At 40.3% G+C, this 23,965-nt stretch overlaps 1 protein-coding gene across 1 annotated transcript in view; it reads left to right on the top strand.

The window, feature by feature from the left end:
• PRKAG2 (protein kinase AMP-activated non-catalytic subunit gamma 2) overlaps positions 1–23,376 on the top strand; it is a 3,182,689-nt gene extending 3,159,313 nt beyond the window's left edge. Inside the window, 1 exon segment of the mRNA XM_044066896.1 lies at positions 22,051–23,376. Within this exon segment, the coding sequence (XP_043922831.1) occupies positions 22,051–22,082 (32 nt within the window). The 3' untranslated portion in view covers positions 22,083–23,376.
• The last annotated feature ends 589 nt before the right edge of the window (positions 23,377–23,965 follow it).

Raw genomic sequence — 23,965 nt, forward strand, 5'->3', positions numbered from 1 at the left:
CTTGTAAAAGCTATGTTTGTATTTTAAACCTTGCTGGCCCATAGTCTTGTAGTTTAATACACAGTTGTGGCAGAGCTGTGTACTCTTGTGTAATTTTGAGCCTTAGTAATTTATTATTACATTTTGTTTCCTTAAACAGTGTTACTGGTAAATCTCTGTGTAGTCTGGTGCCTTAAACTGTTGTAGAAAGTCAGTAGTGAGAGAATTGTCTGCTGTAGTTTGTGCTTCAGTGTTTATATTCTGCTTATTTTTTACCTGCTTAAAGTTGCATTCTGTGTCTGCCCCCCCCCACACACACACACGCACACACATACATTAACACGTTAAGCTAAAGTTTCTCAAAGAGCTACAGTATTGCCTTTATTTGATTGGATTGCTCTCTGCTAGCCTGTTCCCAGCACAGGACTACCTCACCCAGCATCTTTTATCCAAGACTTGGAGTGTTATGGAACTGTGAGTAATTGTCTTTTCAAAAAGAAAAGGAGAAGAGAGAGAAAATAGCTTAAATATTTAAATTGCGTTTAGTGACCTGTGTGGTAATAATACTTTGTACCTTTCTTCTCTTTTCCATCTGTTAGCATTTTTAACCTTGTTTCTGGGACCTTAGTCTTGTGTTTAACAGTTGTGGGAAGATTGTATTTCTGCATTATTCTGCACTTCTATTTCCACAAGTAGAATTACTTGTAAAAGCTATCCGTTTGTATTTTAAACCCTGCTGGACCATAGTCTTGTAGTTTAATTCACAGTTACTGCAGAGCTGTGTACTCCTGCAAAATTTTGAGCCTTAGTAATTTATTATTATATTTTTTCTATAAACTATGTTAGTTGTAAATTTCTACATAGTCTGGTGCCTTAAACTGTCATAGAAGGTCAATAGTGAGAGAATTGTCTCTATTCCAGTTTGTGCTTCAGTATTTTTTTTACCTGTTTAAAGTTGCATTCTTTGTCTGCCCCATTGCCCAACACATTAAGCAAAAGTTTCTGAAAGCGCTGCAATATTGCATTTGTTTGATTGTATGCCTCCCTAGCTAGACTGGTTGTTTTTCCCCAACTTTCCACCCTTATTGTGGCTGTTGTTTTATAGTAAGGTTCTGCCTGTGGCCACCACCCCTTATGATAATCTGATTCCCAAAGTCCCAACATCCCCTTTTTCATTGCTGTAGACTGTTGTATAAGCTATTTATTATGGACTCTTCCCACCCATTGTTTTCCATAGATCCGTAATACTGATTACCCACCCAGCAAACCAGTATTGCCTCTTGAGTAAACCTCCTTTACTACATATCGTCTCCTGGTCATTTTCTAGGAGCTCAGAAAGCTTGGAGTCCTAGCTTGCATTCAATAAGTGTTTTACTTGTATCTAGCGCCATCCAGGCAAAGTTAAGTACCCTTGATTTCTAAATCACACAAGTTTTTTTGAGTGATTGCTACTGTTTCCTGCTTTTATGTGTACATTCACTGATTTTGTGAAAAAAAAATGTTCTCACTGTTACTGCTGTAAGACTCTTGAAACTGCCTTTAGCAAGAGATTTCCAGCTAGTTGTTTAAGTAGTTTGTGGTAGCTTTGCACTTGTGGGTCTCTTCTACTCTTTTTTTTTTTTTTTTTTTTTTTTTTTAAACATTAGGAGGGCTGGGTTTATTCATCTTGTGGCAAGAGGTGTTTTCCTGCTCTGTCTGAGTTGGGAAATACACAGAAGGACTCGTATTGTAAAAATTTTATTGGCCAGAGGGCTCATTAGTTAGTTTTCTGTGCTGCTATAAATTTTGTGAGTTTGCATAGGTGAGCAGTGCCCTGTATAGTAAGCTAACACCTAGAAGGAAGGAACGGTGTATAAAACAGTACCCTTTAAAGCAGCAATATAGCGCAAATATCTTGTGCGCCAATTAGCTTGGAGCAGCTAGTTGGGAATCAGATGGCAGTTCCTACAGATTTAGTTGAATTCAGTATTGTGTAAACATTACACTTAGTAGAATTCAGTAGTGTTTAACATAATCTGCTCAGATAAAGAACTCTTAATAGCCTTCTAACCCAAATACACCACCCCTTGTAATTCAAATATCAAAGGACTGGACAGTATGGATAGGCAATTTTCTAACTTATCTGTAGCCAAGCTTGGTGGATATTGGCATCTGGAGACAATGTAGCAATTGTCTCATATTCACTGGCAACCACAGTGACACTGGAGGCTAAACCTTCATATACAATTGCATATCAAGTTGTCGAAACTATGCACACATCACCCACCTCAGCATAGTAGACAACACACAGGCAGACTAACATATGTTGAGGAATTTAAAAGCAATCTTCCTAAATAACCAAGATCACCTTGATCACCTCTTGTCAAAACTGTGCCTCAGCAAGCCCAAAGGGACTCAGAAAAAACACTACACATACCATCACTTTCAGTGGAGCCCCAAACACTAAACCCCTAAGGCAGGCAAACACACTTCCCAGGACTCTCGCCATAGGGGAGTCCATTGTAAGGCATACTGATGCCCCTCTAGCCAGGCTGAACAAAGAGAAGATAACCGTTACTTGCTTATCTGGAGCCAGAATCTATCAAGTCACACATGCACTCAACTCATTATGCCACAGATATCAATATAATTTTGTCATAGTCCATGTAGGTGTAAATGAACCTGAGGTGTACCTCCATGAACTATATGAAGAGAAGTATTATGGAGTTTTCAGACTGTGTGCCTAGTTTTGAGCAGCATATTACCATCACTGAGGATGATAATAAACCACTAAGCGGAAAGCTTTCCAAATAAAACCAACCAAGAAAAATGGAATGCAAGGCACGGAGAGCAGTATCCACAGCCAAAACACGTAACGTTGTAAAATTAACGTTTATTATAAAGAACTCTCAGTCACTGAGGATGATGCCACAGTATAAGCAAATAATGTTCAATTTCAGCGACTGGCTGTCTTTCTGGTGTCATTCTAAGAGGATCCAGTGTTTGTCAACTTGGGCAGACATGGCTAACTGAACATGCTGTTTTACTAAGGATGGTCTGCACCTCTCCTGTCTAGGCTTTTGAGTATTGGCTAAAACTTTGTTCACCCCAATAGTGCCTTTTTTAGGCAATGCCAAATTGACAAACCTACTGACATAGCAAAATCAACTCAGCTAAACCCTCAAGGTGTTGCTGTTCAGTGCCAGGAGCTATAACAAAAACCTGCACACTCTCCAAGTTTTCCTCATATTAAAGAATACAGGTATCTGTGCAGTTACCGAGACATGGTGTAGAGCAGCAGAAGTACCCCAACAATGCAAGGTTTCAGTGTCTTCAACACTTTTAGATGAGTAGCTGCACAGAAAAGGGGTTAAGGAGGAGGAGGTGTCTGAATATACATCAATAACAAGCATACCTCTAAGGTGGTCAAACAGGATGACGTGCTGGAGTTCCTCCACATGCAGATCACCATAGACAAAATACTGCACAATATCCTAACCTGCTGTAGGTCACCCTTCATGTCCCAAGAAGCTCACAGTGCATACTTGGACATACTGGAGACACTTGTCAACTAACTTAACACCCTACTCATAGGAGACTTTAATTACCCCTCTACAGACTGGGAATCCTACATACCCTCTAATCTACAGACACAAACACCCTTTACCAAATACTGACTGCACCCACTGGGGTCTCAAGTATACTGGACCTCATGCTTACAAACATGGGAGAATGCTGCAACCCCCCCCCCCCCCGTGTCTCTTCCTTTCTGGTAAGGTCCAACAATAAATTTGTTTCCCTTAAAATCAACTCCATAATCCCATTAAAACCATTAACAACAGGAGTTCAGGAGTTATTCCAAAGCAAATTACCTTTTATTAAGTGATGGATTGTAATACCGTACAGAAGCCATCATCAAAACCACAAGCAGCACAAACAAGTAATAAAAAAACCTTTTAATACCCAGTGTTAAGCACTTTCGTCCTTTTAATCACAGGACTTCATCAGAACAAGAACAGCACACTGAATCAAACTTAAAAGTACCTCTTCATCACATGCTTATGATTCATCCAGTCAGAAGTGTAATCTTGTTAAAAAGTTCAGTAGGCTACTCTCTTTTAAAGAAACATTGTCGCTAATAAACAGTACTGCCAAAAAGTAAATTACATCAGAGTAAAATGTAGTAAATGCTTGCTACCATCTACTTATGTTAATACATTATACAAAAAGAACATCATGCCCATCAAATAACGTATGATTTAGGTTTTACGACACCAGCTATAGATGTTGATTCATTAAGTCCTGTCTGATTGTAAGCATTCAGTTTAATTTGCCGGGTCAACTCCATATATTCAAGTAAGTCAAAATGTGTAGGGTAAATCTGAATGTGTTTGTATAAAGCATTTTTACATTTCTTGTGTTTAATATCGTGCATACGGTCATATTACATTCTCAGTGTCTTCTCCCAGTTTTCCCTACATTAGTCTGACTAGACTTATTTGCAAAGCCATGGAAAGTATTATCATGGAAATTATCAACAAGGACATGGGAGACCAGCAGACACTGGATCCATCCCAGTTTGGCTTTGTCAAAGGAAGGCCGTGCTTACTGAATCTGGTGGACTCCTTTGAAAAGGTCACTAAGGCAATGGATGAGGGGAAAGCAGTACATATTGCCTACCTAGATCTGGCTGAACCATTTGATACAACACCCCACTTGGGCGTTGTCAACAGGTTTATGGAACTAGGTATAAACCCCTTTATAATGTGCTGGGGATAGCTATCTGGCTCACTGTTAGGACCCAGGAGGTTAGAATTGGTGAGGCCACCTCCAGAAAGTGGCCAGTCACCAGTGGAGTGCCCCAGGGCTGTGTGCTGGGCCAACTCTTCTTTGGCATTTACTTCTTGGATGTCAAAGTCAGTATCAAAAGTATTTGGCAGACCAAGTACGCAGATGATTGCAAACTGGGTGCGGTCACTGAATCCCCTCAAGATGAGAACACCCTTCAGGAAGGTCTAATACACATACAAAAGCTTGGTGCCAAAGCCATGGCTTAAAACTCATTATCCAAAAATGCATTATAGTACCTTTTGGGAAGTCTACCACCCTGGGTAACTACATCCTCAGTAAAACACCCTTAAAAGTTGATTCACTAGTCAGGGATCTGGAAACTCATGTAGATAGTAATCTAGCCTTCAGCTAGCATGTGTCTGAGGTAGCAAGAAAATTCTTCTGTGCTGCTCAACTTATAAGCAAGGGCATGACATCTAGAGCTGGAGAGTTCATCATACCATTGTACTCTGCAGAGAAAAGGACCCTGAGCCTCAGGACCAAGTGTCTAAAAGTTGCTGATTTCAAATCCTGTTGGATCTGATATACCCAATACTTGAGACAGGCAGAAGACCATTCAGATCTAATATTGTGGTATGTACTTAGCTTTAAGCACCTCCCTAAGTGCTGTTACTTTTGGATTTCACTCTAGAGACAAAGAATGGACACTTCTGGCTACCAAAGAACAACATCAAGAAGGTAAAGTGGCTTCATTTCTACCTGCTGTTCATGTCTCTCCACTGGCTCTGAGTTTGACTGATATTTTTGCTGTATTCCTCGATTCAATTTTCTATTAAATCACTGAGGATTTCAGTCTGTCGATGCCAGACCTTAGAATATTATACTACTTGTTGCAAAACCTGTTGATGTCCATCAGTTTCACTGCTGCAATAGCCTTTAGTTATATGGGTTATATCCTACCAAGGATATAACATCAGGCCAGTGTCCCAATGTGTCTGGTTCCCCTCCACACATGCACCCAAGCTGCTGTAGCTCAATCTCCAAAGAGAGAAAACCGCTCCCTGAGCACCAAAAAGTCTTCACTTTCTTGCCACCCTCAAGAGCACTCCTCCTGTGCTACAGAAGATCAACAGTCAGCTCATGTCTTCCATTGTGGGCTAATGAGTCCCCTTTGGGGAATATTTCACATATTTTTTTTTTCTTAGTCTATATTTTTTGACAAGAAGGGGATCTGGTCTCTCTAAGTAGACTGGTATTGTTGTGTTTTACCTGAAATGTCTCATTTCACAGGATATGTTCAGCTGAGACTGGTTATTTTTGACATAGGGCACTTATATGCAATAAACGTTTGTTGCTTTTATATTATTTGTGTTCTTTTTTGGGTAATTATGTATGTTAGTACTTGTGTACATTTCGTGGCAACTTATCTTCTGACAGGCTCCTTCAAACAGTGCTTTCAAGGGAAAAGGTATTACTGTTTGTTTTGGGAGAAAACTGTACTGTTTTTGCAATCACTTTTGTGATTTATTGTGACTTGGTATAGGAAGGTATAAGTGCGTGTAGTACTTATCAGTACTTTAGTAACAACTTACCTTTTGACTCCTTTCAGATGCTGTTACTAGTGAACAGGTTTCACTCTCAGCAGGAACATGGAAACACTTCCTAGTGATTCAGTTCCTTCTCCTGCTCCACCTAAGAAAAAGAAAACTACTGTGGAGCCCTCGCTGACACCACCTGCTCAGTCAGTGCCTCAGCCACTGGTGGGTGACTCTATAGTGGCCATGGCTTGTTCCTTAGAGCACTTGAAGTCCTCTAGTGTAATCTCTACTTCCACCATGGACCTGAGGTTAGCCACATCCTCTGTGGCTGTTCCAGTGTCCATTCTGGGCACTTTCTTTGGGCTTGGGAAGTTTCACCAGGAAGTTCTTCCCACGGTGGCTGAGGTAAGAGACATGTTTCCCAGTTTGCAGTGCCTTCCTTAAGTCGGTGTACATCTAGGGATGTCTCCAGGAAAAAGAAACAAAAAAATTGGGCGTACTTCTAATGAAAACAGTATTTATGTAGATAAGGATGATTAATTACTTTGGATAAAGGTTTATTGCAGGCTTTTGAATTCAGTGGAACAGTGTGGAGACTTGACAAAAAAAATAGTTCCACAAAACCCTTGTCTCATTTATCTTGTTATTTTGATACAGATAGATATAGGGCTTCTTTTGTGTTTTCCTCACATGTCCCTGATTTGTAATCAGAAGAGAGAATGACTCCTTAGATGTTCATCGTGCATACAGCTGCAGTCATAACAGATGGGTTCTCCTGCCGTCAGGCGGGTCCTCGGTCGGCCAAATTCCAAAGTCTAGGTCCAGAGTCGGTTGTCGTCGCTTCTTCCGTGACGTCAGTGCGACAGGGGTATAAAGGAACCAGCTGACGCCATTTTCTTCAGTCTTTCTTGCTGCGCGGTGCCCGAAGCAGAAGCAGTTCGCAAGTGCCGGTCGGCCAGCTCCTGAAATTACGAAATTTGGAAACCAAAGTCTTCTTAACAGCTAAGTACCCCGTTGGGGAAACTTTTCTTGCCTCAGACCGATGTCAGACAAAGTTAATAATTGTATTTCTTGTGGGAAGCAAATACCGCATAAGGATTTTCATTCCCTCTGTATACCTTGTTTAGGCCCAGACCACGACGTCTCGGTCTGTCGCTTTTGTGCTACATTCAACAAACGCACTATTAAGCGTCGGGCGGAGTTCGCCCAGCATTATTTTGGAAAAGCATTTAACTATACTATGTCATCGGATACTCCGAGTCCGGTTTTCTCTAAAAACCGCAAAGACAAGGACCGACACACGAGGTCCACGGCCTCTACCGACACCACGCCAAAGCCGACTACACGTGGTCCGTTTCTCAGTGAGGCGCCTACGCAGCCCCTGATTACCGACGACACTTCTTTGATGGTGTCTCCTGTGCCCGAGGTCGCAGGCTCCTCGGCCCACACCCCGACTACAGATACCGAAGCCACTCTTGGCGTTGAAACTCAGAATGTGGACAGGTCCACCTCCACTCAAGGTGTCTTCAGACCTTCCTCTTCTTTCTCCATCAAGGCTTTCACAAAGTGTAAAGCAACCATGCACCCTAAGAGACCAACTACACAGGGCCCATCTCCAGGCCCCATGCCTAAGAAACAGATGCTTAAAATGGCTGAGGATTTAATTACTCTAATCAGAGGCTCTCAGCCCCCACCGGACAAAAGGCCCAGAGTGGAGGAAGATTCCCCCTCCTCTGATCAGGGCTCCATTATTTCTGAGCACTCTGATGATGAGGAACATTCTTACTCCCCTTTTGAAGACTCTGATGCGGAGGAGTCCATCCCTTCTGTATCCCCCCTGAGGATTACTCATTTGGGGAAACTTTGCATACCTTAAGGGAACACTTCCACTGGGAAGGCCAGGATTATTCAGATTCCAAGAAAAGGCTCAGGGAATTTCTCTTGTTACCTCAGCATAGGCCTCTGGCTATACCTCCTGTCTTGGACATCCTAGATGATGTTTACTCAGAGGCCTGCCTTAACCCGGACTCTCTACCTCCAGCTCCAGTTAAGCCTGACAGGTACTACAGGGTTCCTGACTCACACCAATTTCTTTACAAAAGCCATGCTGCTGACCCAGAAACCATCTCACAGGGCCCCAAGGGAGTTAAGGCCTCCATTGCCAAAAATCCATTGCCTTCCGAGAGAGATTCCAGATCCTTAGAAAGGTGGGGAAAAAAGGTATATACCTCGGCTACCTTATCCATTAGGGCCTTAAACTGTCAGTTTCATATGCTAAAATACCAACAGTTTTTGTTATCACAATTGAAGAGTAAAATGTCACAACCTGAACAACCAGACTTGAAGGAGTTGCAGGATTTGATGCATAGTGCAGAACAAGTGGGTAAGCATACCTTACAATGTGGTTTTGATGCTCTAGAGGCCTCATGCAGAGCTGCTGTTACAGGATCAGTCATACGTAGGCATGCCTGGCTCAAGGAACAAGCCTTGCCTGATCATGTCAAAGCTAAATTACTAGACGCCCCTCTTCAAAAGGATGTACTATTTGGTGCTAATGCTGAGGAGGTATTAAGGAAAATGGAGGAAAAGGCTAAATCAATGCAAACTGTGAAAGAATTTCTACAGGTTCAACCCCACGTTTTAGTAGAAATTGGCCTTCCAAAAACTGGTCCTTTCCTGCCACAGACAGACCCCAAAGAGGCAGATACAGGCGCCCGCGGGGCAGAGGACAATCCCAAGGCTTGTATAGAGGCAGACAATGGCAAGCTCCTACACAAAGAGGTGGTGAGGACAACTTGCAATCTTTCAGAAAGCAAACCCAGTGACTTTCCTCTTTGCATGCCAACCAGGTTTCAAATGGCAGCCCCCTTAGGAGGAAAGCTGGCATTATTTTCAAAAAATTGGCATGTTGTCACAAAGGACAAATGGATCCTGGACATTATAAACAGAGGCTACAAATTCCATTTTCACACCCTTCCAAAAATGAGAAACATGCCAAACCTGCCACACAATCAAAGGGCAGAGGCACAAAAGCAAATTACAGATCTCATAAACATGAAAGCTATTCAAGAGGTACCTACGCACGAACAAGGTCAAGGATTCCAGGCTATTTCTGGTGCCAAGGAAGGGAAAAGATTGGAGACCTATTTTGGATCTGTCCATCCTAAAGACATTTCTACTCGTACCAAAATTCAAGATGCTCACTCTACAGCAACTTCTTCCCATGCTGGGCAAGGAGTCTTGGCTGGTAACATTGGACCTCAAGGAGGCATACCTGCATGTCCCAATCAGACAAAATTGCAGAAGGTACCTCAGATTTCTTGCAGGTTCAACCCATTATCAATTCTCTGCATTGCCCTTTGGCTTATCTACTGCGCCCAGAGTATTCACGAAATGCCTGGCATCAGTAATTGCCTACTGCAGACTTCAAGGGATACAAATATATCCCTATTTGGACGACTGCCTGATCCAAGCGGACAGCAAGCACATTCTTCTGAAACACCTGGCTTATGTAATAATGTTATTGAAATCTCTGGGATACACAGTCAACAAAAAGAAATCAAGGCTAATACCCTCTCGGAAGATAATTTTCCTGGGTGCCAATTTGGACACAAACACCCAGATGGCCTACCTCACGCCAGAGAAGCAGGGGCAACTAATCCAATACTTCAGAACACTAGCAAATTGCACCAGGCTAACTGCAAGGAAAATCCTGCAGGCTCTGGGATTCATGGCATCTTGCATCTTACTAATCCCATGTGCAAAGCTGCATATGAGGAAACTACAATGGTACCTAAAAAACATGTGGTCTCAACACAGCCACAGTTTGGAAACAATAATACCACTAATTCCATGTCTGCAAAAGGAATTTCTGTGGTGGGCTCAAGCATGTCAAACACAGGTCTTCCATTCAGCAAGCCTCAAGCAAATCAAGTCATCACAACAGATGCCTCGGACTATGCCTGGGGGGCACACATGACAGATCGGTGCATTCAGGGCAAATGGTCCCAAAAAGAAAAGCACCTTCACATCAATCAAAAAGAAATGCTAGCAGTAATAAATGCTATGAAAGCTTTCAAGGACCTTCTACAACCAGGTCAATTATTGATAAGAACGGACAACACCACAGTCATGTGGTACATAAACAAACAGGGAGGAACACATTCTTACCCCCTATGCAGACTGGCCATGTCACTTTGGAACATGGCCATGGACTTACAAATGGAACTACAAGCACAGTACTTGCCAGGCAAGGAAAACATGCTGGCAGACAACCTAAGCAGGAATATGACAGAGCCACACAAATGGAAATTGCATCCAAAAGTTTTTACAGAAATAATCCAAGAATGGGGAAGGCCAGACATAGATCTCTTTGCCTCCCACAAGAATCATCAATTGACAAAATTCTGCTCAAGGATCTTCCATCCAAAGGCCTGGAGAGTGGACGCTCTTTCTTTCAGTTGGACATCAATGACAGTTTATGCCTTTCTTCCTCTTCCTCTGCTGCCCAAAGTTCTATTAAAGACCAAAGCAGACAGACCAAAGATGATTCTCATTGCTCCGGACTGGCCAAGGCAACACTGGTACCCACTCCTGAGGAGCCTGACGCATTCCCCACCATGGACCCTGCCTCTAATGCCTCTTCTTCTGACTCAGCACAGTTTCAAAACTCTTCACAGCCAGCTAAAAACACTCAATCTAGCCGCATGGAAGATTCCTTAGCATCTCAACAGGCCCTACTCTCCAAGGAGGTGCAGGATGTCATTTTGGAGGCCAGAAGGCCATCAACTAGAAAAGCTTACTCCGCAAAATGGAAACGTTTTTGTGTCTGGAATGAGAAAAAGGGCCAGGATCCTGCAAAACTGAATTTACCTCAAATACTACAATATTTGACTGAACTGCTAAGCAGTGGACTTTCTTTCTCCTCCATCAAAATACATGCCTCAGCCATTTCTGCAGAATACAACACTGATCCACCTTTATTTTCTCACCGTCTCTTAAGACAGTTCCTCAGCGGGGCTAAGAATTTAAGGCCTCCAAGAAAACAACGAATACCTGCTTGGGATCTTAATTTCATTCTGGAAAAATTGACCTTGCCTCCTTTTGAGCCAGCTGCCTCATCAGATTTGCAATATTTGTCCTGGAAAACAGCTTTCCTTCTGGCTATCACCTCAGCTCGTAGAGTTTCAGAACTACAGGCTCTCATGGCTGTCCAGCCTTTTATCATCTTCCATCAGGACAGAGTTTCCTTACGAACCAACCCGTCCTTTATGCCTAAAATGGTATCCAGGGTAGCTCTAATCAGGCCATACATTTACCTACTTTTTATCCTAATCCTCAAAACAAAGGGGAGAGATTACTACATTCCTTGGACATCCACAGACAGCTGTGTTATTATTTGGACAGAACAAAGCCTTTCAGAAAATCAGAACAGCTCTTTGTGGCCTATGCGGTAGGAGCTCAAGGGAAACCAATTTCCAAACAGACAATCTCAAAATGGATAGCCCACTGCATACACTTTTGCTATTCCTTTCATGGCAAAACTGTTCCTACAGGCATTAGAACTCATTCCACCAGGGCCACAGCCACCTCTGCAGCCTTCCTCAGAGGAGTTCCTACCAAGGATATTTTGGAAGCAGCCACTTGGAGTTCTGTGCATACCTTCTCCAAGCACTACAACCTACCATTATACTCCAAATCTAGAGCAGGCTTTGCCACTGCAGTCTTGCAGGGCATTTTGGCTCCTCCTACTTCCAACTAGTGCCTACCACCCCTTTCTTAGCTTTGGGATTCTACCCATCTGTTATGACTGCAGCTGTATGCACGATGAACATAGTACAGTTTTGTACCTACCATAAATGTAGATGTTCGAGTGCTAATACAGCTGCAGTCCAGGTTTCCCTCCCTCCTTCCCCTCTTGGGACAGGCATATAGGCTAACACATCCTCATACAACCTGATTGGGGTTTTCATTTATGATGTATTTGCTTGCAACTACTGTATTTTGATTATATAGCACTGCATTATCACACAATTTTATTATTGCCTTCCTTCTGGGGGCACCTGACATCTGTGGCAAGAAAAACTGAAGAAAATGGCGTTGGCTGGTTCCTTTATACCCCTGTCGTACTGACGTCAGGGAAGAAGCGACAACAACCGACGCCGGACCTAGACTTTGGAATTCGGCCGACCGAGGACCCGCCTGACAGCAGGAGAACCCATCTGTTATGACTGCAGCTGTACTAGCACTCGAACATCTACATTTATGGTAGGTACAAAACTGTACTTTTCTCATGCAGAGATTTTTATTTTCCTGAGACTGTCTCTAGAATGAAGATTTGCTTAGCTGGTGTTCTACTCTGAGACAAGAAACTATTATAATGGGTGATTTTAACCTCGACTGGGACACAATCCCCTCTAACAACCCCTCAAACCACATTCAGCTCTTTGGCTTTACTCAATTAATTCTCAACCCTACTAGGGTTTATAAACACACTAACAAACAGTCCATCCTTGTCTGGGCTCTCATAAATTTCAGTCCAAACTCCTATCACTCAGGCCGTCTTCCTGACAGTCTAAGCGATCACCTTCCAACCTACCTACTAAAACAAAACTCCTCTCCCCCTAGAGAAATTTAATATAAACTAGTCCATAGTAAAACTTAATTTCACTCCAGAAACCTTTAATACACTACTTCAACAAGTCAAATGGACCCCCCCTCAAACATCTCCAGCTTGATCTAGCAGTTGAATATTTCAATGACAAATTCCTCGCTATTTTAAATATACTAGCTTCCCCTTGGAAAACATGAACTAAAGTAAGATACACTCCCTGGCTGTCCTCCAACACCAAAAGGCTCCTTAAAGAAAGAAAAAAACAGGGCATGGCATAATTCCCAGCTCTCACAAAAAACAACTTCCCTTCAAAATTCTCAGCAACTTTGTAATTTAGCAAAAAAACAAAAACAAATCAAACACAACAAAATCAGTACTGTACAACTATCAAAAACAACCCAAAAAAATTCTGGGGGTTCCATTAAACAACTCTTTAAACCCGGTCAAGCCTCAACCCCTAGTCCTAACCTAACAAATTCACCAGACAATATTGCCACTCAATTCAACAATCACTTTGTTAATTAATTCTGTACTTTCACTTGTAAAAGACAACAGTAAATCTCAATTAGCATTACTCATAAATTGTGAAACAAATCCTGATTCCTTCAATTTTCAGCCCATACAAACTCATGTCAAAAAACTCCTGTCCTAACTGAAATGCTCCTCCTCTGGCCTTGATCAACTACCCAATAAAAACCTTACACTTGCTGCAGGGGCTATTTCTTACCCTGTATCTATCCTTATTAAATGATCTGTTACCGAGCAATATGTGGCATCTCTTTGGAAAGTGTCCCATGTTATTCCTATTCATAAAGGTGGCACCTCCACAGACTTTTCTAACTTTAGACCCATTGCCTTCGTCTCATCACTAGCTAAAATACTGGAAAAATGTATTCACTTGCAACTTCTTACTCCTCTTTTGAAAATTAACCTGTTATCCCCACACAGCACTGTTTCCTCCCAAAACGTAGCACAACTGCTCGAATCAGTTTCATAAGCGCATTGAACCAATATAGGAACAACAGGTTACTTACCTCCTCCATATTTCTCATTTCTCGACTTATCTGCCTTCGATACGGTCTCCCACAAAAAACTTAGCCATGAGCTACCCTCCCTCAGCCTCTCTAACTCAACCCTTTCCTGGTTATTCAGTTACATAACTAACTGCCAACAAACAGTTAAATGGCAAAATGAGCTATCTTCTTCTCTACCTATCTGTCGGTATACCTGAAGGGTCTATTCTTGATCTCCTTCTTTTTACCATATTCACAAATAGACTAAACTCTGCCAGCCATCACATTACATTAGTTCAGTATGCGGACAAGTCCTCCCTCATATGCCATGCTCCATCCCTACCTTCTCTTCTCACCAAAATTCAACAATCTTTTAATCTTTTCAGAACATAGAAAAATTCTTTAATAATTCCCAACTGATTCTTAACCCTTCTAAAACAAAACTAATGCTTTTCTCCAACAGCAAAAAAATCTGTTGATCCCACTTTGTTCACCATTTACACAGCTAATAATACCTGCATCGAACCAGTTGACTCTACATTGCTACTAGGAGTCACCATAGACAAGGACCTTAAGTTTGATAAACATTTAGCCCTAGTTATCAAGAAAGTGCCTGTCAAACTTAGCTCCCTGCATAGAATTAAACCATTCCTAACATATTTCACCAGATATGCAATCAGTAGAACTGACCTATCTTATATGCCTCTCCCATCTTTACTAACTTAAGAAAATGTGACTTAACCAGAGTAGAATCCTGTCACTATAAAGTAGCCAGAATTGCCTCCAGTCATCCTGTAAGAACCCATCACTGCACCATTCTACACAAACTCAGCTGGTTGGAACTACCTAACCTATTAACCTATAACCAACTAGTACTAATTCTGTTGTTTCACCCTGGTAACTGTCCATCTGGTAGCAACCTAGTTCAACCCTATTCTAGCAGAGAACTTTACATTCTTCAAATTGTTTCTGAAGGTCAGCAAGTCAAATAACAGTTATGGGGACTCCCTGTACTCACACAAAATTGCCAAAGCATGGAATGACATACCTCAACATATAGTCAACACTAACAATTCTTCTAAATTTAAACAGCTCCTAAGCGATCACTTCATGAAAACTTGGCTCTACTCCTGCAAAAGACCTAATTAATAATTTTACATACACCTGTCACTAGGTCTCAACTTCCACCTACTCACTTCCCTTTTCTATGTCTAGCTTCTCCTTCCCCTTACTCCTCCTCCCGCTGAGCTGCTGACATCTGTCTTCTGTCTGCTCATTAGTTTCATTTCTCACCTGTAGCTCCTTCTTTCTGTCTGTAGGCCCCAAAAGTGTTATTAAAGTTCAGTATGCCAAAACAATTTTTTTTAACCTTGCTATTTCCTGTATATCTACTCATGTACTGTATGTATTTTTTTGTATTATAGAATTTATGTATTGTAATTTGATGATGTATACCAAATGTATTCCTCATTGTCTTTTATATTAGTACAGTTCGGTATCTGTGGAGCTTTTCTCCCCGGGCCTCTGCTGAAAAAGGGCTAGCTCTGGCCCAGACGGTCTCCCCTGGGAAACAAATAGAAATAAATAAATAAGTTAGTTTAGAGAGACTATGAGGTAATGAGGACATGCAGCTGTTTTGATATATATATTTTTTTTTTTTGTATTTTTCTGCTATCACAGGTTTCCCGTGTTGCATGGTGCTGCTCCTCAGTAAGCTTCTTAACTAAGCATTGTAAAGAAGCAGGCACCCGGAACCTTAACTTTATTTATATAACTAAATGTATTCTTCCATGTGTTCTGTACAGTATACATTATGTATTCTAAAATGATTATTGTATTATGCTAACATTATATTTGTAGAGTTTTCTTCCTGGGCCTCCGCTGAAAACGGGCCATCTTAGGCCCAGTTGGAGTCGCCCGGTAAACAAATGGAAATAAATAAAATTTATTTCTGTAGGAACAGGTGGATGTTTCCTTTTCTTTAAGGAAATGATATGACATATTGCAAGTGGATGTGCTGCACTCTATTCCTATTCCTCCTGTTATGCCAGCCTTGAAGGATGCTTTTGACTTAGTCTGCAATAATCTTGATATTCAATCTTCAATCTTTAAAAAGGCAGACAGACTTTATAAAGTTCCTCAGTTCCTCAGTATAAAAAGCATTTGTTTTCTCATCTAGGTCTGACCCAGGAGCTATTTCTATTTCTTCTCCAGCTGCTAACACATTTTTCATCAATGCTAATACTTCTCTCTAACAAGGATGGTAAAGCCTTTGACAGGTTTTGGAAGAGTACTTTTCCTCCTCCTAATTTAGCTTTCTAAATTTTAAACTACCAGGCTCGTATTTTAAAGTACATGCTGGCTTGTGTTGACATTTTGAGAAACTTTTCTGTCACTTTGCCTTCTGAGTGCAAGTCCTTTCTGAATCCTGTTATTGCTATTCTTTCTCATGTATCTACACATGAACAAACACATCACTGGTGAGGATATAAAGCCTATAGTGGTAAAAATATAACAAGTAATTAAAACAAATACCATGTAGACTCGGACGGTGATACTCATAAAATTTAATCAACGTACAAGAACATAAAACAACAAAAAGTAATAAAAGTAATAAAAAATGCAGTAAAAACTGATGGATTAGCGTTTTCAGAATAAATCCTTCTTCAGATCACCGATACCATTGACCTCCTCCTATTTAAGAACACCTATTAATTAGCCAGTCAGAACGAACGTTGAAGCTTCCACCCCTTCAGAGGGCTGCAGTGTTAGTTTTGATTGGCTACTAGGCATTTTTAAATAGCAGGAGGTCAATGGTATCTGAGAAAGATTTATTCCAAAAGTGCTAATCCATCAGTTTTACTTTTTATTGTATTTTTTTTATTATTTTTTATTACTTTTTGTTGTTTTATGTTCTTGTATGTTGATTACATTTTATGAGTCTACATGATATTTGTTGTGATGTACTAAGTATCTAAACATTTCTAAAGAGTGTGAATGATTGTGTTCATTCTGTGTCCAGCTGCAGCTACTGTAATGAGACATTTTGCCTGGGTACATAATCAAAATCTTTCAGAGGATATTAAATTTGAGATTTTGAATTTTCCTTTCGATAAGGAGGTTTTGTTTGGTCCTTCTACTACTCAGGTACTCAGAGTTTGATGAAAGAGGCAAATTGAATCAAGGGGATTGCGAAGATTTTTCAGCCCTCTTTCTTAACTCTACTAAATTGTGTGATCCATATTTTAAAAAACAAATCAAACAGCCCCAGCATGCTTCTGTTAAGCAGGGCTCTAAGAAGTGGCAGGGGAGATCAAATAAAAAGCAGGGATCTTTTCAGAAAAAAAAGGCTAATCCTCCACTTCAGAAAGACTCTATCAGCATTATTTACCCTCCCTCCATTTCATGCCACTTCCTTAAGTATGTCCCAGAGACTGTCTCTCAATCTTCCCTTTTAGCATCAAATTGTCTTAGACAAATGAGTTCTGAGAGTAGTTCAGAAGGATTATAAATGGCGTAGGGAAGACTCTACCCTCTCTTAGGGGGTATTCCACCTTACCCAACAAACCAGATAGAACCATTTCCAAATCATATGCTTTTATTTGGGGGGGGGGGGTCATAGAACCTGTGCCCCTAAATCAAATGGAAGATGGAATTCTATTTTTGAATGTTTCTGGTGACAGAGAAGGATGCAACTTGGACACCAGTTCTCCAGCTTTCCTCTCTCAAATTGTTTGCAAAAGTGCCAGAGTTCAAGATGTTGGTCTTAAAAGGCATGTGACTTCTCATTCCTCTTCAGAATTTTTTTTAGGTAACTCTGGAGCAGAAAAATGATTATTACCAAATTCCCATTGCCAGTGAGTTAAGAGCTTTCCTCCGATTTTCTGGATCAAGGTTACATTATCAGTTCTGTGCATTATCCTTTAAGTTATTTACAGCTCTAAGGGTGTTTACAAAGTTTCTAGCTTCAGTGGTAGCTCATTGCAGACTGCATGTCATTCACATTTTTTTTTATAATGAAACACTCGGTAAATGGGTCAAGAAAGGCTGTCTTCAATTGATTTTCACCACAACCAGAAACTTCAGAAATCAGCTATATCCTTTATTTTGCACGACAAGACAGATTTAGCGCTTTCATCTCCAAACCTGGAGACCTCATCAGAATCAAGTAAATAAAGGATATAGCTGATTTCTGAAGTTTCTGGTTGTGGTGAAAATCAATGGAAGACTGCCTTTATTGACCCATTTACCGAGCGTTTCATTATTTGTTGTCTACTGGTGTATGGTTACATTTTTTTTATGTAGATGACTTGGTTATATTTTCAGAGACTTCCGCCAGGTGATAGGCGTCCCTTACATGGATTATAAATATCCTTCTTAACCTGGGTTTCCAGATCAACAGTCATAAATCCAACTTAATTCCTTCTCACATGATAGTTTTTCTAGGATGTCTTCTACATTCTTCTCTGTGAAAGGCTTTCCTAACTCGGTAAGAAAGTGAACTTGTATCTGGAAGTCTTCTTAAGTTTCTCCCATCAGTTTCAGATTTCAGCCAGAGTACCTCAGCATTCTAGGGTTCATGGCATCCATGATTCTTATTATCCCACTTGTCAAGTTACACATGAGAAAAAGGCATCGGTTCTTAAAAACTATGTGGACTCGACATTCTTACCCTCAGGAATTTCAAATTATAATCTTGGGTTTTGTGACAAGAGATCTGTTTGGTGGAGAAAACAGATTTCCCTGAATCCCTTTCTGCTCTTCAGTCTGCTGACCCTTAGTTAGTTAGGCTGTTACAACAGATGCATTGAATTTTTTGGGGTACTGTTTCAATGAGAGCAAAAGTGCAGGGTCTTTGGAACAAAACAGACATGGTTGCAGACAATACCACACAGGTATGGTGTATACACAGGGAAGGCACCAAGTCTTGCTCTCTGTGCAGGCTGGCTGTAGTAGCTTATGACAGTGCTCTGAGGTTTTGTTTATCCCTCAGTCTTCATACATTCCTTCAGAAAAAAACATAGTGGCAGACAAGCTGAGCAGAACCAGGACAGACCCTCACTAATGGAAATTGAATGAGGGTTTTTTTCAGGATTTGATCTGGTTGTGGGGAAATGCCTCAAATAGATCTGTTCACCTTCCTTGAAAAACAGACCACTAAAATTCTGCACCAGGACTCCCAACAGTCAGCCGGGCAGGCCTGGAAAGCAGATACTTTTTCATTCCTATGGTTGGTTCCTTTTATCATTGTTATGTCTTGTATGGGGATCAAAGCAACGTAATTTTGTTCAGCTTGCACTGCTGTATATATTTGATCGACAGTAAAGTTTACTTTGACTTGAGATAATTCCATACAAGATCAAGGTACATTATACTAGAGTCTTGTCTTCTATAGAATACTCGAAAGGGATGGATTCTAGCAGCATTCTAGAGGCAACTACTTGGTCCTCTGTACATACTTTTACAGAGCATTACAAACTGGATTCCTTCTCCAAGTCCCCAACACGCTTTGCTAGGAACATTATCCAGGGGTTCCTGGATTCGAATCATTCCTTTTCCCATGTTTGATAAGTTTTGGTATTCTACCCAATCAGCTAGTGCAGTAGTGATACAGATGGACATGACAGAGTTATGCAAGTTGCGCTTACTTTAACACTAGATATTCAAAGTAACCACTTCTACAGTAGCAGTGCCCTTTCTCCAGCACCCTTTTTTACTCTTTATGTAGTTATGTTTTCCATTAACGTATATTCCTAACTTTTTTTTTTTAAATGACGGTGGGCACTTTCCCTTTTTTGGGGTGGGGATGGGTAGTTAAGTTCTGAAGGCTTTTGGATGCTGTTTCTCCCTTTGGAGTTCAAGCTACAGCAGCCTGGGGACATGTGTGAAGAAGAGTAAGAGACTTTTGAAGCTTGGCCAACATTTACATCTTTGGTAAGATATAACACACACAACTAAAGGATACTGCAGCAGTGATTAGTTTAAATGTCTGTAGTTATGGTAAGTGCAACTTGCACGGCTGTATTTTCTGTCAACTGTTTGAGTGATTAAGAACAGTATTTAAAGATTGCCCATAATTTTGATCCTTTGCCTCTGTTGTTTTTGGATTGTCTGGAATTCTTAAGCAAAGAATTTGAGAGAAGTGCTGCTGTTTGACAGAGCTGAGTGCTTTACTGGCTTTCAAATCTGGTAAAATACTAATCATACCTATACTTTTGTTTTTCCTGTAACTGGTAGTACATAGTGCAGAGAGCAGAAAACTTTCCATGTACTACAAAGAATTATGATCAAGGTTTTATTATATATTCTCGATACAGATGCCTAGCATTCCCTCTCAAGCTTTGCCCTTGTGGTGAATTTTGTAGGAATCCATGTATTGAATACGTAATATGCCATTTATGATTGCAGAGAGCATTTGCATATTTGGAGAGTTGTTTCTTGCATTTCTTTTCCTTTCACGGTAATGGGTAAACAGGAGATTTACTTGGACATTTCATTTTGTCATCTGTATTATTTAAAGTCTTTGGTAGTTCCCTAAAAATGCTATTTCTTTTTTTAATGTATTCTGTCTCCATTTGAGTTGTATGGAATCCATTACATAGATATATATATATATATATATATATATATATATATATATATATATATTTAACAAGCCATTATGTCAGGTTACTTGATATTGTGTTTGTGATACTAATGCAAATGTCTATGCCTTGAGTCCTTGGACTAGTTCATTTGTCTGGTTAACAGATGATGTAAGTAACTTTGTTTATTCCTTAGCTGGTAAAAGGATTGCATTTAAAACATCATTGTTTTAGCCCCCCCCCCCCCCGAGTGTTTTTCTTCCTCCTCTGCTTAGAATTAAGGGGTGGAAATCATTCACAGAGGCCAATTTTATTCCATATCTGTCCCCTTGAAGACTTGACGTACACACTGCTGAAGCAGACCATGCAGTACCATTTCAGTGATGAGTGTGTTCCTCTTGGCATGAAGCAGTTCAAGTTGCAATACGTATGTGCTGTTTGGCAGAGCAGGTTGCATATCCCAGTTATTATTTGATGCTTCATTGTATACTTGGCCTCCATTGGGTGTTCCCACAGCAGTGACTCAGGAATAAGACATTTTCCTTCTTCTCTGCAAGGATGGGTGAGAAAGTGTTGGTCTCTGGCTCCTGTCCTCCCTTCCCAGCTAATTACTCGACTGTTCACATCACTGGTAGAGCTTAGGTCATATGGATCATAGGTCTTTTTCCTTCTGTGCCACAGAGCTAAAATTTGCTATGTTTACCAGAGACCAGTTTAGACACCATAATTCTCAATAAAGTAAAGAAATGAATGGGTAATGGTTGCTTTCGGTGTAACTTTATGGCAGTTGATGCTTATGGAGTCCAACTGAGACTTTTTTAAAGTAGCTGATAAGATGTGCCACAGTAATCAAAAGAAAGACATACCCTGCATTTGGTGTTTTATCTTAGCAGTGGTAAAAGATGACCATCTGCAAATGAATTCTCATTTAAACTTCATTATTATATTGAGTACATTGAAAATATTTTCAATCTGGAGGTGCATAAGAATGGGAGAAGACCATTTTTTTTGTCTTTTTGTAATTGTCTGGACATGAAATCAAGTATAATTTAAAACAGTCTGGATCAATCTTGTCACAAACATTGTTAGTAAAAGCATAGTTTGCAACTTATCAGAGGTTTGTGTCTAGAGTTCAGTAATGTTTTTCCATTTCAAAGAATTTTAGTAATGATGACTCTCTTGTCTAAGATTATGAATTATGCTACATATTGCCCTTCTGGTGGCCTGAGCGATGTAATAGTATTAAGTTTTTTCATAAATGTGTGCCATAATAGTTTAATGCAAGTTTTCATTGTCGTTTGGCTGATGGTGTAAAGAGGTCATTTGATAAAGTGGAAGACTGATGACCTCCCAAGCATCCTCCTTCGAGTTTAGTGAATCTCAGTGGTACTAAAGCAGTGGTTCCAGGTCTGGATGTTCTTGTAAGCTGCCAGCTCATAGATACATTTGTGCAGTTGTCCTTTGAGGAAAATTTTTAAGGCAGTAACAATTGAAAAATAGAAATGCAATTTCTGGTTTTAATGGTCAGAACTGCTGTCTTTTTTGTCTGATAGGTGCCAGAAGAAAAGAGAGTGAAACTGATTGACTGCAATGAATGCTAAAGCTGCTTTAGGAGAATGTTGGAAGAATGTCCTGCATCCTGGTGTTGGCCTCATAAACATGGATTTGGAACAAAAGCATGAGAGAAAACAGGATCTGAGCAAAAAAAGGAATTAGTGATGGGCAGCTGGCGCTTCCAAATGGATGACACCTAAGGCTACCAGATGCAATGGGCAGTTCATCACTGTTGCATCTAGGCTTGCGTTCCATAGATGCTTCACAATCACAGCATTAACAAACATACATCTGTGTTAATGAGAGGCTTGGCTTGAAGTGAAGCCTGTTTCACAAGTGTCACTTCAGCCTTTCGTTTGCTGAAAGGATAGTAAGTACTGCAGATTCGTTCACACAAGGCTAGTGCATGACATATTTATATCGTAGTGCCTTAAGTTGAGGTATAGCAATATGTCATCACTGTTGTCCATCACTAGCAGAAGAGTGCTGTTATGAGAGAAGACCTAGAATTTGAATGTACATATTTTTAGACTTAACTAAAACAACAAATCTCTGATTTATTACTCGTCATTACAGCCTTGTTTATAAGTACTGCGATGTGCGAGCTGTCAGAGACCATTTTTCTTGCAAAGTTCACTTCAGATTTTCTGAATTACTGTGCAGTAAGTGATTCACTGATTTATTTATTGACATTTTTTATAATGCCAGGAGGTGATTAGCATTAAAAACAAATGTCCACGATATGCATACTCAAATCGTTTATTTGAAAAGACAGTGGGAAGTGTGGGGGGGGGGACAGTTCTGACCTGCGGACACAGTGGCTTGTTTAATAGGTCTTTATTACATGTTAATGTACAATTTCCAAAAGCATGCAACGAAAACCTGTTAGTCTGTATGTACTGTACTGTAAATAGGCCGTTAATATTGAGGAAAACTAAGTGCCAGAGAAACGTATATTTTTCTGTGTATCAGATGTAAAATCATTGATGTTTGTATGACTGCAGATTTAAGTTCTTTTGTAAATTATGTTGTGCAAATATTGTTCTTATGGTTAAAAGGATTATGGAGCGTTTTGGTCCATGCAGATATGCATATTAAGGCATGAAAGTGACACTATTATGTTAATATTATACATAAATATATATATAATGTAGATTTTTTTTTCAGATTTGAAAATAATTTAACAATCCTACTGTGCTGATTTTACTGTAGAAATGTGTTGGAACTCCCAGCTTATTGTTGCTGCAGTTTGTTTAAATGTTCCAAGTCTGCTGTATCATCCTGAGACAGATTTTGCTCTATAGTAAAACAGAACATGGATCCACTATCTCAAGTCAGTGTCTGTTTTTAGAAAGCAATGCAAAAAATACAAATGTATTTATTTCCTTGTCAACATGCATAACTGAAAGCAAAATGTGATTGTTTAGCCAGGTAAGAATAACAGTTAATGTTTCCTGGATAAGGTAAGTTTGGCATCAGAGCTTTCAAGTCATACTTGTTTTTTTTTTTTTCAGGGGATTAGTGCCAGACTAGTGTTTGTCATTGCTTCATGCTGAAAAAAATTATCTTAATGTTGGGGAAGATACGTAACTATAGGAAGCACTGCAGAGAGCTAACACTCCAGGAAATGCATAGAAAGAGTCCAGTGCTGTTTATAAAACAGAGTACACCAAGGCTACATCCAGAGTATTTCAAACTGGACAGGGTCTTCCTACAGTTCACAGAAAATATATAGACAGTCAGTACCCAGTTGTCTGATTTCAAACGCCAGCCTGTGGTTAATGTATAAAGAGATGCAAATAGTGCTTATTACACAGTGATCAAAACTTTTATGAAATGTATTGCTTGTTCCTTTGCTCTAGATATTCTTCAGGTATGTAGCAACTGTGTCCTTACATTAGCATATACAAACCC

This window comes from Protopterus annectens, chromosome 3.part1 (assembly GCF_019279795.1).
Source record: "Protopterus annectens isolate FY-2018-M chromosome 3.part1, PAN1.0, whole genome shotgun sequence".
Lineage (NCBI taxonomy): Eukaryota > Metazoa > Chordata > Ceratodontiformes > Protopteridae > Protopterus > Protopterus annectens.